General features: G+C 48.1%; 2 protein-coding genes across 2 annotated transcripts in view; both read right to left on the bottom strand.

Annotated features, from left to right (window-relative positions):
• The window catches only part of LOC135106606 (uncharacterized), a 46,030-nt gene that overhangs the window by 27,930 nt on the left and 2,715 nt on the right, over positions 1–15,385 (bottom strand). The window contains exons 3-6 of the mRNA XM_064015879.1: positions 7,019–7,619; positions 6,764–6,878; positions 6,389–6,513; positions 2,683–6,293 (exon numbers count right to left, since the gene is read on the bottom strand). Coding sequence (XP_063871949.1) covers positions 5,206–6,293; positions 6,389–6,513; positions 6,764–6,878; positions 7,019–7,355 — 1,665 coding nt within the window. The 5' untranslated portion in view covers positions 7,356–7,619 and the 3' untranslated portion in view covers positions 2,683–5,205. The remainder of the gene's footprint in view (positions 1–2,682; positions 6,294–6,388; positions 6,514–6,763; positions 6,879–7,018; positions 7,620–15,385) is intronic.
• LOC135106183 (uncharacterized) lies at positions 402–1,983 on the bottom strand. The gene is made up of 2 exons (XM_064014962.1): positions 1,487–1,983; positions 402–1,312 (listed from the first exon to the last, which is right to left on the bottom strand). Exons 1-2 carry the CDS (start codon positions 1,828–1,830, stop codon positions 1,048–1,050), a joined length of 609 nt encoding a protein of 202 aa, XP_063871032.1. The 5' UTR covers positions 1,831–1,983; the 3' UTR covers positions 402–1,047.

The following is a 15,385-nucleotide window of genomic DNA, read 5'->3' as shown; positions in this document are numbered from 1 at the left end:
ACAGATGCATAGGTGTCGTAAGATGTGAGTGTCTTACTGAGGTATACTCATACACTTCTCTTCATTAATGTGATTTATTAGGAATGGAAATAGGGATGTCACAAATATGCAGAGTTCCCACCTGTGAACTGTAATGTTAAGATGGTAAGGCAACACTTGAGTCAACTTCCCCAAGGCTTACAAGAAAGAGAGGAAAAAAAAAAAACAAATAAATAAACTTGGAATGTGTAGCAAGATGGAATATGGTATACAAATGTTGAATCTGACAGGACTTGTTAGTTGTTGAAGGTGATAGGACCAATTCAACAGCTAAATTTGCAGTTTCACCCAATATACCCAATCTCTACCCACACCCCCCAACCCTTCCAGCAAGCTTGGGGGCTTGTGGAGAAGCGGGTTTTTTTTTTTTTTTTTTTTTTTTTTTTGGGAGGGGGGGAGGGAACATACGAGTGATATAGACTTTGAAAATGTAGGGAAATTTCCCTAGAAGTCAAGGAAATTTCCTAAATGTAGAAAACCAAAAACCTATTATAACCAGGGGGCTGTGCCCCCCTTGAACCCCCAACATTAGTATATTCGAACACAACCAGAAAGCTAAGGTAACCTTACCTAACCTATCCTAACTTCAGCATTGATAACAAACACACGAACACACTCACTATCCTTTCAATGACTGGAAACAGGATCCCAGCTAAAAACTGAGGTAAATCTTCGAAATTCCGTCCCGACCTTATTATTAGTTTGCGACAAGGTAATATGGAGTTGGAAATGCTCCTAGCAGTGTGATCTGGACCGTGAGACACTTCATACTTACGTGCGGTTTATTGGGGGAAACTGCAATTATACCATTCAACAGGCCAGGAAGATGAGAAAACAAGATTACACCACAAAATATACTGGTAGAAATCGGCAGTGATTGGCATACAGTTGTGCGAGACTATTAGGCCTATGGAATAACAGACTGAATCCCACACAAATTTCACTATTGGCCTATCATTATTTGAATGTCTCTATTTCTGTATTTGGAGGCTTACACAAATGCTCTTACTAGTCGAAAGCAGCGCTGCCCTTCAAGAGCACTTCAACTAGGGGCAGCGCCTGAAAAATGAAGGTTAGGGGAGATCTGTTGCCCAGAACCTCGGTGGTACCCGTCATGTCCGCTAGGGCGAAGAGCACCTGCCCAGCCACCAGGAACCACGAGGCCAACGCTGTGGACATGACTACTTTGACGGCGACGACTGCCAGCACCTCCAGGAACTTGACCCTTGCATCATCGAAGGGGCGAGGCCACTCTTGCTCCTGCATCATCAGCCTGTCGGTCACACTTTGCCACTTTATCGCTGCCAATCTCCCACCATCACCACACATGCATAGCTGACCACCGTTGTAGCAAAGAATGATCACGTATTACATTGGATTAGTTATGCCAAAAACGTTAATGGGACACGAAACAATGCAAAAATTAAACGAGAAATCCTGGACACACCTCTGCTGTTTCGGCAGGAGCGGCGCGTGTATCGCCTCACCCAACTGGTACGGGTCCTGATGTGGCTGCAAGTTCGAGAGCTCAGCACTGTAAGGGTCACTCATCTTCGCTTTTAATTTTCTCTTTGATATTACTGGTATCTCAAATTTGTAGGGGAAGGTCAGAGCATTGTGTGTATTGTGTGAAAAGAAAGCTTCGTCAAATACGTCCTGGGTATTACGGGCACCAGACCAGGTGTGTGGGGCGTGGAAATGAGCCCTGCATGCACTGCGGCTTGGGAGTGCCAGGAGCAGTACCAGGAGCAGTGCCTCCACCACCACTGCGCCACACGCTGACTGCTGCATGATGCGCGCCGCTCCACGGGAAGACTCGCTGTGACTGATAGTGAGTAGTGGGGACTTCCTCCATACAGACTCACCTACATTTTTTTTTTTTTTCCTAGCCACAGTTGCAAGTCTCCCTAACTGTTCATGACCACAATACGAGCATGGTGCAAGTTATGTTCTAACGGAACTTCGTGTGCGGTCATTCCGGGAAAGCGCCTCGCGCAGCCTCGCGGACCCATAGGCTACGTACTATATAGGTCACGAGCTTACAGCCAAGCTCCTTAATTGCTGTTCACGCTGTGTATATCATGCACCGGCTGCTTGGGGGTGATAGTGGTTGTAATTCGGTGACTTCCGTAACATAATGTGGGCTCCTAGACTGATGAGGGCACATACTTATCTGTTCCTCACCCACATAAACCAAACCATTTCTATCTATTACTGTGGCATTGATTTGGCGTGACAATGGTGGAAATTCGGTGACTTCTTTAGTAACAAAATGTGGGTTCCCTGATTATGATGCGAACACATACCTCTTTTTCACACAAAGAAACCTTTTCTTCCTCAACAGTGGCATTTACTTCGTGATACACAGGTACGGAAGGAAAAAAAAAGAATGAAAATAATTATCACTGGTATAGTAATCGGTTTTAAAGATAACACGGTGATACGGTCTGGGCTTAGACTTATTAAAACTACCACAGAATAAAAAAAGAAATAAATAAATTATATATATATATATATATATATATATATATATATATATATATATATATATATATATATATATATATATATATATATATATATATATATATATATATATATATATATTCGTCTGCTGCCAATGCTTAGCTCAGAGTCACATACCTGTACTTTGCTTGGAAGTTCCACACTTAACACAGTCCAGAGGAATGGAGTAACCTACAGGTTTATGGAAAAAAAAAACTTCTTCCTGAGGTTTCCTTAGTATGTAGTCTAGTTACTTAAAAAACACTGGCGAAGTTTAAAATTGATTGTATTTACTCCCCTATTCACTATTATCCCTTTCTCACTCGTGTCTCTTTTCAGGGTGATCCTTAATATGTAATTATTTTCCCGTGCGTCTTTGGCATCTGCCCGTCCCCCACCAAGAGCTATGTTTTTAAAGTCACGTCACGGCGCGCTGCACAGCGTGAACTATAGCGGAAACCACGGAGCGTATAAAGGCCCGGACACACTAGTCCTCGAACATTGCCCGGAACACTGGTCTGAATATGTTACGAACATAATCAGAAACTTATTCCTGAGCATGCTACGAACATGCTCGGAGAAATAACTGATGACTGTGTTCGAGGCAAATGCTCGAACGTGTTCGAAGCTGACATACAGTACAGTCAATTGGCCTTTCTTCGTACATTTTATTGCCCTTAGCCAGTGTTCCTCTTACATAAGAAAAAAAAAAAAACAACTCCCACCCCGATATACTATATATTCAGGTAACATTTATGGTAATGTTACCCAAAGATAATGAAGCAGTGGTGTTCGTGGTGGGTACTGATCGAGGGAACTCTGGGCCAAGGATAGTCTTTTATGAATGGAAGACCCAAAATTAAATAATGATATGGATAAAAACTTTTTAACGATGGCAAACGACAGGTGCTGGCGAAGGCTGAGTCTGGCAGTCACATGAAGAGCGCCATCCGCGTCAGGACCACGCGTTCATGACTACCATCACTGCTGCCTAGGTCGTCTGCTGTCACTACTTGAGGGAAAGGAATGACTGTGACGTTTTCATGCTTCTCTGACCCTGCATGAGAGTGCCATCCACCTCTTTCTGCTAGAACACTCTACAACATCATTAATTTTCTACTTCTTTGCTACCTTCCCGTCCTCTTCTTTACTCTCCCCAGCCTCCCTTTCCGTCCAGTCCTTTTTTCTCCTTTCCCGTCCTCTGCTTTCTCCGTCCTTCCCAGCCTCCTCTCCATCCTTTAAACCCTTAAACTCTCTTCCCAGTGGCCTCTGTTTACCTTTCCTCTCTTCCCTGTAATTACCAGGCAGCTCGTCAAATACTCTTTGTCTAGACAAGAACGCCTAATAATTTCACAGCCTTAATGGAAAGCAAAGGAAAGATCGCCCTTTCTTGACGCTCGACTCGACTCTAATGAAGCTGGATGAACGAAACAACACTTCCTCCCTTATTGTCATTGTTATTATTACTTTTCGTCATTTTTATAACTGAATGACAAACTGATATGTGAAATATCTTAGGTATAAAACACGCTTGTGTAGTAATATTATGGTCGCTCGCTATACGTAATTACATACATACATACATACATACATACCAACCTTATGAGCTAGTTTGACGGCCTTCTTAAGTTCATGTGTGTGTGTGTGTGTGTGTGTGATTTCTATATCTACAAATGAGAGATGTTCTGTCTCACACCAACACTGAAGATTATTTTCACGGTCTTTGTAAACGTTTGAACCTAAATAATAATAATGATAATAATAATAATAATGATAATAATAATAATAATAATAATAATAATAACATAATAACATTCACAATGTTATTATTATTATTATTATTATTATTATTATTATTATTATTATGATTATCATTGTTGTTGTTGTTGTTGTTGTTGTTGTTGTCAATACGTAAGTGATGGTGCCGTCATTGTTTTCCTTGTCATCTTAAACACGACTTGGCTCACCAAACAGCGCTACTAGTGACACCCACCGGGCATCCCAACACGCTCACGGTGCCGCTAAGATACATTAGTCCGGTGGTGGCGGGCGCCTGGTGTGCACCGCAGTCGCTCGCACCTCATACATACATCGTCTTGTCACTGTCTTTAAAAGGGAGGCCACAGCTGTGTTCCGCATGGCGAATATGTGTTTTACAGTACGAACAGTGTCGCTTACAAAGAATAGCTTACATATTGCTTAAAAATCATCGGACTGCTTGGACTAGATAAGAAAATAGCAGCGGCCTGAGTGGTGGAGTTCCTTGTGGCGGCAGCCTTCGTTCCCTCCCAGCAGCGGAGCGCCACGCTGGTATGTGTGGGCAGCACCACGAGACACCCACGGCACGACACTCGCACTGGAGCATCAGCCGGCCTACCGAACCATTGTCAAGGACGTGTCACGGGGTTTTGGGGATTTCAGCGACGTCAGCCTCCCCGCGTGCTGCCTCCGCCACCACCATCACCCAAGAGGTTCTCGCGGGAACCTCGACAGCTTCCCAGTGCGTGGCAGACTGCCTGGTCTGATCCAGGATTCAAAAACTACATTGGAAGCTCTGTAGGAGGGAGGAGGAGACAGGTGTGGTGTAGCGAGGCGAACTCACACCCACGTCTCTTCCTCCTCTCTAGGCTGGGCGGGGCACTTCCTGGGAGGGTCCTGATCTCATACCTCAGAGGACACCTTGGTTGGGGGGCGGGTGAGGGTGGTGGAGCGCTGGCCGCCGCGACGCTCGAACACTGCCATCTGACGGGCCTCGCGCGGCAGGGAGCGGGTGTAGTCCCCCTTGAAGGAACTATATTCCGGTAGGCGTGGGGGCTCCACCTTGCTAAGCCGCCCCGTGCCTCCCGACCTGCCGCTCGTGGTGGTGGTGGTGGTGGTGGCGGTGGTGTTGGTGATCACGGGCGGCAGGGGCGGCTCAAGAGGTGACGGAGACGAAGAAGAGGAGCTGAGAGGGGGAGGAGGAACCACCGGTGGTAGAGGTGCGCGGGGAGCCTCAATGATGACGCGAGACGGCTCCCCCAACCAACTCCGCCCGCCTTGCATCTGTTGTTGTTGCTGCTGTTGTTGCTGTTGCTGTTGTTGTTGTTGTTGCTGTTGCTGTTGTTGTTGCTGCTGCTGCTGCTGTTGCTGCTGTTGCTGCTGCTGTTGCTGCTGCTGGTGCTGTTCTTGCTGGGCTTCTTGCTGCTGTCGGTGCTGCGGCTGAGGAAGCGGCGCCTGCTGGTGTTCCTTCTGGGAGTGCTGCAGCTGCTGGGCGTCGTCGCTGAGAACAGTGGCACGCGAGGAGCGTCGCGAGGCTGGGTGGGCGGCCAGGGACGGCGGAGGCTCGTCCTGGGGCCGCGTCAGATCCACAATAGAAGAACACTGATGGAGGGAAGGGGTGGCGGCTGCGTGTGCGGGGCGCGGGGCATGGCGGCGGGAGTCACAGGTGAGGTAGGTTCTGATGGTGTCTGACGTGAAGGAGCGCTGCCCCAAGCACCCTTCGCTGCGACACCTGAGTAGCGGTCGCGCCAGGCTCTCCTCGGTGCTGCTCGTTCTCGTCCTCAGCAGGGGCGCGTGTCGCCCAAGATGGGCGTGCCCCGTGAGGAGGGCAGCTAACATTGCAGACACGCCCGCCCCGCCTGCTGCCATCAGGGACCAGCCGTACGTGTAGGCGTACATGGCAGACCAGCTCGTGCGTCGACCAGAGGCCACACCGTACTCCTCAGACACCACGGACACGAACCACACCACGCCCACGCCCACACTCAAGCCTGGCGGGAAGGACAGTGTGTTGAGGACAGCGTAAAGCTCAACATTACGCCCTGCTAAAGACAGGATGTCCTAAAAAATTATGATGTTTGCCCACCTGCCAAGGAATAGAGGAGAGCAGCCAGGAAGGCGACGTGCGGGTAGCAGCAGCGGCCCACCACCGCCAGAAGGCAGCCGGCCCCCAGCAGCCCGCACGCTCCCACCAGAAACAATGTCGATAGTCTGAGGATGGAAGATTTTATCTATATTGTAAAAGAATGTACACAACTCGAGAGTTCATCTTGGATGAGGAATGGGGGAAGAGATGGGCCTCATCCGCATGCGGTCTTTTGACAATAGCTGAGCGGGCGAGCAGGGACAGGGTAGGGGGCTAAAGCAATACTGTTCATACGTAAGGTGTATGTGGCTGCAGGGAATTACAGTGTGTGAGAGAGTGTGTCTAGTGGCATCACATGTAGGAAGGAGACCTCACCTCATCCTAGCCAGGACGGTCTGCATGAGGGGGGCAGGGGCAGGCAGCTTGAGGTCTTTATGGGTCACTGGTTGCCATCCGTAGCTCACGCTGCTGCACTCAGGTGACGCTACCTCTGGAAAAACAACAGAGGCAATTGGTATCCATTTAAGCAGTCATTAATCTACCTACGTACTAGCATACAACATACTACGTACTGTCCTGTGTACCACTCATCTTGCGTTTATGAAAGACCAGAACCAGGGAGGTACTAACTGACATGGAGCCGCGAGGTGTTGATGTGCGGGCAGGCCGTCCAGAGGCCCAGCCTGAAGGTGACGATGGTCAGGACGGGGCGGTGCTCGCCACGCTGCTGCTGCTGGTGCTGTTGCTGCAGGTCCCGCCCATCGCCTGATACGCCACGCCCCTGCCAGGCCTCCTGTACCTCCTGTGCGGGCGGCTCCTCTCCCAGCATCATGGGCTCCCTCACTAACGCCCACTGCGGGGACAGCAGGGCGGCCACTAGGGCTCCGAGGGCTGCGATGCCCGCCCACACTCCAACTACCCCTGCTACCCATGTCGCCACCCTCCCGCCCACCTTCTCCCCCTGCATGGCCGCCCTCACCACCACAGAGACTCACGGCCGCCAGCCATGGCTCCACGCCTTGCCCTCCTCCGGGACCACCTGGGGGCACTGCAGCGAGGCGAGTTGCGGCGCGAACTGCCACTCGCTGCTGCCACTTGCCGCTGATGATGTGGCCGCCCCCTCACTCAGCAGCCCAAGCCCTCCCCCATGGCGCAGGGCGGAGAGGCGGCGAGGCGGCGAGACGCTGACCTGGCAGCAGTGCGGCGCTGTCTTTCCTGGTGTCGCTGGTGCCTGAGGGAGACACGAGCGTAATAGCAGGCTGACATTTTCTTTTGAAGCCAGACTGCTTGTGTTACCGTGGGAACACAAGCGAGGCTTAAAGGAAGAAGATATAAGAAGTCTGCTCCTCATAAGCTCTGCCTGACCCGTCCTCCCTCCAGCCACCGCAGAGTGAGGCAGCGTGGCTTGAGAAGGGGAGATCAAAACAAGATGAAATGTATGTAGAAAATTATGGATAAAGCAAGCACAGGTAGGGAGATAGGAAGAAGAAATAAGGATGAATGACGAAAGGGAAGAATAACAAGCTATGAAGGAGAGAGAGAGGGACAGAGGGAGGCGTGGGGTGTCAGCTTTAAGAGGGAACTAGGGGAGCGCCTCTCGTCAACTGCCTGACACTTGACGGCTTACACGTCCGGGGGAGAAGGGAGAGGAAAGGGAAGGGAGGGAAGGAAGATAAGGGAAGGGGAGGGGGAAGAGAAGGAGAAGGGGAAGGGGAGGGACGGGGAGGTGCGGAAAGAAAGTCTCAGAAGAAAGCTGGTGGGGAGTGAGCAGAACAGAACTTACTGAAAGAGTAATTCTGATTAAGGTTCACCTGTCAGTATTTCAAAATGTTTAGGCCATCTCTCTCTCTCTCTCTCTCTCTCTCTCTCTCTCTCTCTCTCTCTCTCTCTCTCTCTCTCTCTCTCTCTCTCTCTCTCTCTCCAAATATGCACTCTCTTACGTTTATCAACGAAAGAGAGAGAGAGAGAGAGAGAGAGAGAGAGAGGTTGGGAAGTGTTATTATCATTATCATTATTATTCATATTATCATTATTATCATTATAATAATAATAATAATAATAATAATAATAATAATAATAATAATAATAATAATAATAATGATAACTATTATTATTATCATATTATAATGCTTAAGCATAATTTATAAGAAACTCTACGGATCAACATACCCACACATCACTTACTCATCTGTCCCCATCTCGTTAGCAATCTGAACTAATCCCTTATCCAAATTAGAACGAAAGTAAGACGCTCTTCTTCACATTTCTAGCACACCATAAGTAAGCAGCGGTGCATGAGATGGTGAGTCTTGGCCCGTAGACTTCAACAACAAAAAAGTTTGGCGCACAAGACAACACAACACAACACGATGCGTATTTACGAATAAAAGAAAATTAAAACGGTGATTGATCGGGAATGTCAGAAAATAGCAGATGAAAAACCTTATCCATGAATCTAGTATACCATTACCACATTGGATATAAAGAAAGGAGTGTAAGTGTTAATAAGAGCAGAGTTACATATGCTTGGCGGAGTGAGGCGGTTCGTGGCTCCGTTTGGCTTGTAGCATGATTCCTGCCGCCTTCGTTCCCTGCCGCCTGTCCCGTAGCAACAAAAGTTTTCAGTGCAGGAAGCAAGTGTTTCAAGCTTCACGTCGTGTTAACAGCAGAGAGAGAGAGAGAGAGAGAGAGAGAGAGAGAGAGAGAGAGAGAGAGAGAGAGAGAGAGAGAGAGAGAGAGAGAGAGAGAGAGAGAGAGAGAGAGAGAGAGAGAGAGAGAGAGAGAGAGAGAGAGAGAGAGAGAGAGAGAGAGAGAGAGAGAGAGAGAGAGAGAGAGAGTCAGGGTGTCAGTATCTAAGAGGATCAGAATGTGTACCCTTGAAGTTTGCAGTATCAGTGGCGTCTGCCTCACACACACACACACACACACACACACACACACACACAGCATGCGAGAGGCCTTGTGACGGAAAACTAGCTAGCGAGACCTGGCAAGTCCTGGAGGCGGGGGTTTGCGGGGCCTAGCGGTGCCTAGATGAACGTATCGGGGCCTGGCGGGGCTGGTGCCGTCAATACCCCCAGCAGGAGAGGCCGCGACCAGGCTACCGTATCCCAGCAATGAAACAGTGAAGTAAGATCACTTAGCACCTTCCCTTCCCTTCCCTTCCATTCATTCCGTCTCCTCCTCTCCTCACGTATAAACCTTCCTCATTCTTTCTCTCTCTCTCTCTCTAAATCTTCCCTCTAAACCGCCCCTCTCCTTCCTCTCTCCCTCTCCTTCCTCTTTCCATTCCCTTCTCATTCATTTGTTTCGTCTCTTCCTCGCCTCACGTGTCTAAACCTTCCCTCTTCTTTCTCCCTCCTCCTTTCTCCGCCCTCTCGTCGTCTCCACAGCACCCAGGCCATTATTCACGCTGTGATTACCACCTCCATCACTACCACATCCACCACCACCATCATCATGACAGTCACTCCTGCTGCCGCCCCCGACGTCACAACCACCACCACAAAAACATTAACAGGAAAAAATCAGGGTATACTACAACAAATACTACTTATATCACCACCATTATAACTATCCCACCACCGCCACCACCACCACCACCACTACCGCAACGACAACAACAGGAAAAATTAGGGGATACTACAGCAAACACTACCAATATCACCACTATTATAACTACCCCACCACCACCACCACCACCGCTTCAAACCTTTACGTATTCTCAAGCGTTCGTTCGTGTTATGATTTACGACGAAGAGTTTGAGGCCGACACTTGCTACACTGCGTGATTCTATTTAATTTCTTCTTTTCCTATTTTATTTCTCGGTTTCCGTTTTACTGAACATTTTGCGGGCACTCTTTAGCACTCCATGTCTTTGTCTGGCACTGAAACAGCCTTGCCAACGTTTCTTCTCCTCTAAATCACGTTTCTGGATATTGACGTTTAACTCCTCATGGTGAACGTGCAGCCTCATGCGTCCAGTCTGCTCCCAGTACCAGCGTCTTGTTCCTCTGCGTCAGCGTGTAGAGGCAGAGGATGAGCGGCGTGCGACCAGAGGGATGGAGGGAGGGAGGGAGGGATGGAAGGAAAGGGGAGGGTTACACTTCTCTTATTGTGTACGTGTATTACGAGTAACTTGTGTGTCTTGCTTGTCAGCCACCCCGTGCTCAACCCCCTCTCTCTCTCTCTCTCTCTCTCTCTCTCTCTCTCTCTCTCTCTCTCTCTCTGTGTGTGTGTGTGTGTGTGTGTGTGTGTGTGTGTGTGTGTGTGTGTGTGTTGCTTTCTTCCCTGCCAGCGCCTGAGGATGTGTGCCTGTGGGAGTGTGGCTGTACCTGCAGTGGCGCTGACCAGTGGGCGGTGGTGGCAGACCAGTGGCACAGGCTGCTAATGAAGGGGCGGCGGAGTGCCAGGACCAAGGGAGGACTGCGCAAACCTCCTCCCGCCACGACGCCGATTCGCTACTGACAACATCCTCCCGCTGCTGGTGGTCTAGACTCCCGCCTTCGATCCTTCCACCACCACCACCACCACCCTGCTGCTCGTCCCTCCCTACTATACGATGGTGGTGGCGGTGGTGGTGGTGGGCCGTGATTATGATGATGATGGTAGAGATGACAGTGAGATGCGAAATACATAGATAATGAATCAAGACTTTTTTTTTTTTTTCCTCTTTTCCATCCGTCCTTCTTTCTTTCCTCCTATCTCTGTTTGGTGGTGATGATGATAATGATGATGATAATGATGATGATGATGATGATGATGATGATAATGACAGTGAGATATAATACACACAAATAATGAATGAAAGCTCCTTTTTTTCACCCTCTTTTCCATCCAACCTTCCTCCTTTCCATTTGTATTTTCCTTAATTCCTCCATATTTCCGTAACCTCCTAGTCCTCCTTGTCATCCTTCTCCTCCTCCTTCTCTTCTTCGATCTCCTTTTCTATTTCATATTCATTTATCCCTATTTCCATACCCTCCTCCTCATCCTCCTTCTCCTCCTTCTCCTCGTCCTCGGCCTCTTCCTCCTCGCCAGTGTCGTTCTCCCCGGTCAAATGAAAACAACTTTTTTTATTTTCTTTTCCTTCTTTCCATCTCCATTTTCCTTCATTTCTCCAAACTTCTATTTCCTCCCATTCGTCCTCATCTTTCTCCTCCTCTTCCTCCTCCTTCTCCTTGACCTCTTCCCCCCCCAGCCGTTCTTGTCCCGCGCCCCCGTCAGGAGCCTCCCTCGCCCAGCAGTGCCTTCAAGAGTTCCACTGGTGGCGTAATTCCGTGTCAGCCGCACGTGAAGCCGTGGCGACTCATAAATTGGTTTAAATATATCTGAATCTGCGTCGGAACCGGAGGCTGGAGGAAGACTTAGAGAGAGAGAGAGAGAGAGAGAGAGAGAGAGAGAGAGAGAGAGTTTGACGGCTGTATTAATGCTCCCAGTCCTGCTCGCGTGCTGTTAAAAGAAAGACAGAACAAAAATCCACGGTTTCTTTACACAATCAAGTGAATTTAGGAGAAAATATTCAGGAGGACTTGAGGCAGGATGAAACAAATGGTCTGAAAGGGACTGCCGAGGAATGGTGACTGGGGGCGAGGGGCTAAGAAGGCAAGGAAGGGTCTAAGAGGCATGAGTGGGGCTGTGAAAGTTGGAGAGTAGGGAAAGGGTAAGAGCTACTGAGGATAAGCTGGGAAGGATAGGAGAAGGAAGAGGTATTACAAGAAAGGGGAATAAGCGACATGAATGAAAGATCTCGTGAACTTCGAAAAAGAGGAAAGTTGACTGAGAATAAGAGTGATAAAAACATAACAACTGAAAGACTGACAGATGGACGGCGAGAGAATGGAGAACAAAAAGAGATGCAGAGGGAGAGAAAGAGAGAGAGACGCGACAGGAGGAGCGAAAGATAAAAGACCTACATATCAACAGTCGATTTCTTCTCACCATTATTTATTATATATCAAGGAACTCGTCGGGAAGGCTCAGACGAAAGCCACGCCGTCACACCACCACCACACCACCACGCAACCACCTCTCCTGCCATCCTGCCACCCCAACGACCCCCTATCCCTGCATAGCCCTCCAAGCCCCGCTCCAACACCTGCGGCAGCCCTTCGAGGTAATTCCAGCACGGCAGAGTCACAGGGGCACGGCGATCTCAGACGTGTAAGGGCGGGATTCACACGTGATTCCGGGGGAGTTACGGTCTGAGAGGCGCGTGTGGGAAGTCCTTCGAAGGCGACATGTGGATCTGGTCTCTATTGATCCTTAAAACCCACGGATTCCTACGAGATGAAAAATAATGTCCCGCGTGAGATGTATATGTTCTGTGGCCAGACTTTTCCTTCCAACACACGCACGCACACACGCGTACACACACACGCGCACACACACACACACACGCGCACACACACACACACACACACACACACACACACACACACACACACACACACACACTCACTCTCTCTCTCTCTCTCTCTCTCTCTCTCTCTCCTCTCTCTCTCTCTCTCCTCTCCTCTCTCTCTCTCTCTCTCTCTCTCTCTCTCTCTCTCTCTCCCAGGGAAAGTGGGAATTCTCTATTGTTCTAGCAAGGTGGGGTGACTCATGTACCCTCCTCCTCCTCCTCCTCCTCCTCCTCCTCCTCCTCCTCCTTCTCCTCCTCCTCCTCTTCCTCCTCCTCCTCCTCCTTATAACCTCCTCTCCCGGGTTTTGTGAGGGAAATAAAGGGAGGGAGTATGTTCTGCGGGAAGCCATCTCTCCTCCTCTCCCTCCTCTCCCAACTCTTCCTCCTCCCATTCCATCTCTCCTCTCTCCTCCTCCTCCTATTTTTCTTTCCCGTTTCTTTTCCACCACCACCTCCTCCTCCTCCTCCTCCTCCTCCTCCTTCTCCTCCTCCTCGTTCGTCCTCGGGGAGAGACGCTACAAGGGAGAGTTTCAGCTTGAGGGGAGAGCACTGAGGGGAGAGGGCTGGCCAGTCCCCCTATCTCCCCTCCCCCTCCCTTCCTTAGAGACGCGGGGAAAGAGGAAGAGGGAAAGAAGGGGAAGAATAGCTGGTCTTTGAGCTTAATACGATACATTAGGGAAAAAGAGAGAGAGAGAGAGAGAGAGAGAGAGAGAGAGAGAGAGAGAGAGAGAGAGAGAGAGAGAGAGAGAGAGAGAGAGAGAGAGGGGATCTGGTAAGAGAGAGTAAAGACTAACGCTAGGACTGGAGCCAAGAGAGAGAGAGAGAGAGAGAGAGAGAGAGAGAGAGAGAGAGAGAGAGAGAGAGAGAGAGAGAGAGAGAGTACTAGGAAAAGGGTGTGATATATGAAGGTGGTGCTCAAGTTCTGGCTTTATGGAGATCAGTTAGAGAGAGAGAGAGAGAGAGAGAGAGAGAGAGAGAGAGAGAGAGAGAGAGAGAGAGAGAGAGAGAGAGAGAGAGAGAGAGAGAGAGAGAGAAACCCGAAGTCTCACACACAAAAACTACTCTCTCTCTCTCTCTCTCTCTCTCTCTCTCTCTCTCTCTCTCTCTCTCTCTCTCTCTCTCTCTCTCTCTCTCTCTCTCTCCTTTTAACTTATCTTCCATCAGCAGGTGCCATTACCTCTTCCTCTCTCCCTCGTACCTCCTTCCATTTCTCCTCCTCCTCCTCCTCCTCCTCCTACTCCCTTCCTTACCTCTCTCTCTCTCATTTCCTCTATGTCCCTCCTTCCTCTCTCCCCCTCTGTACTTACCTCCCGTCTCCCTCCCTCTCCCTCCACCCTTCTCCCTCCCTCTCCCTTCCTCTCCCTTCTGTCTCTCTTCCTTTATCGCGATCTTGGTAGGGCGGAGTCAAAACAATGCTTCTCCCACAGAGATAGTTTTAGGAGGAGGAGGAGGAGGAGGAGGAGGAGAAATATGTAGAAATATCATTATTGTTTCTTTTCATTTATTCAACTATTGTTCTTTCTTTGTTTTTTTCTATTATCCTTCTTTTTTCTTCATTCCTTCTTCTTCATCCTTCTTATTTTCCTTTTCCTCCTTCTCCTCCTTCTCCTTCTCTTACTCCTCCCACCTCCTTGTCTTCTTCTGTTTCTTTTTCATCATTATCGTAATCATCTTCATTCTTTTCATCATCATCATCACCACCATCATCATTTTTTTTTTCAATTTTCCCCTCTTCTCTTTTTTCTCTTTCTTCTTTCCCTTCTTCCTTTTTAATATTCCTTCTTCGTCTTCTTAATCGGATGGTTGCTTTTGTCTACTGATGTTGCAAGTTACTCTTTAAAATATCACTAGAATTATGGAAACACATTTGAAAACTATGGCAACCTACACTGGAGATTGATGAAATAAAACTTCTGTACTTATCTGCCTATTATCCTTAGAGTTTATTTATTTATTTATTATTATTTATTTATCTATTTTTTTTTTTTAAGATTTGCGTCACCTATACACAAACACGTAAAGTAGAGATGTGAATAGATAAGGAAGGTGTGTTTTCATCTAATTCCTTATTTTTTTTCCTTCGCCATCACTTACAACCTTGCTTATCTCATTCATCCGAGAACCTGGTGTTAGTTACGGCTTCGTAGCTGCAAGATGTCAGCTACGCACATACACATTAATAAATTAGAAAAAAAATGATCAGATATGGAAGGCCGCATTTTCATTTGATTATCCCATTTCATCCGAGGACTTAGTGGTAACTACGGCTTTGTAGCTGCAAGATGTCAGCTACACACATATAAACCTAAATAAACTAGAGAAATTAATAGATATGGAAGGCGTATTTTCATTTGATTCCTTATTTTTTTCCCCTTTCAGTTACACTCTTATTTACTTCTCACTTACACTCTTGTTTATCGAATCCATGAACTTGTAGAAATATTCAGAACTTGTAAGATTCAGAAACGCTTTCCTTTCTCGAACACCACAACTATTTTCAAAAGTCACAGAGATGATTAGCTAGGTTCTCACCAGTGTTTTCCCCTGCTAATAATGTAGAAATCTTGTTAATCTGTCACGAAAACCATAAAAA

The sequence above is a fragment of the Scylla paramamosain genome, chromosome 13 (assembly GCF_035594125.1).
Source record: "Scylla paramamosain isolate STU-SP2022 chromosome 13, ASM3559412v1, whole genome shotgun sequence".
Taxonomy (NCBI): Eukaryota; Metazoa; Arthropoda; class Malacostraca; order Decapoda; family Portunidae; genus Scylla; species Scylla paramamosain.
Note: the sequence above shows the minus strand (reverse complement) of the source record. Positions and strands in the feature narration are given on the sequence as shown.

Excerpts from the sequence above, each read along its gene's own strand:
- LOC135106183 (XM_064014962.1), bottom strand. The coding sequence starts at position 1,830 with ATGCAGCAGTCAGCGTGTGGCGCAGTGGTGGTGGAGGCACTGCTCCTG. Across the intron at positions 1,313-1,486 it reads CTCCTGCCGAAACAGCAGAG|GCTGATGATGCAGGAGCAAG; the intron begins GTGTGTCCAGGA and ends TGTGACCGACAG.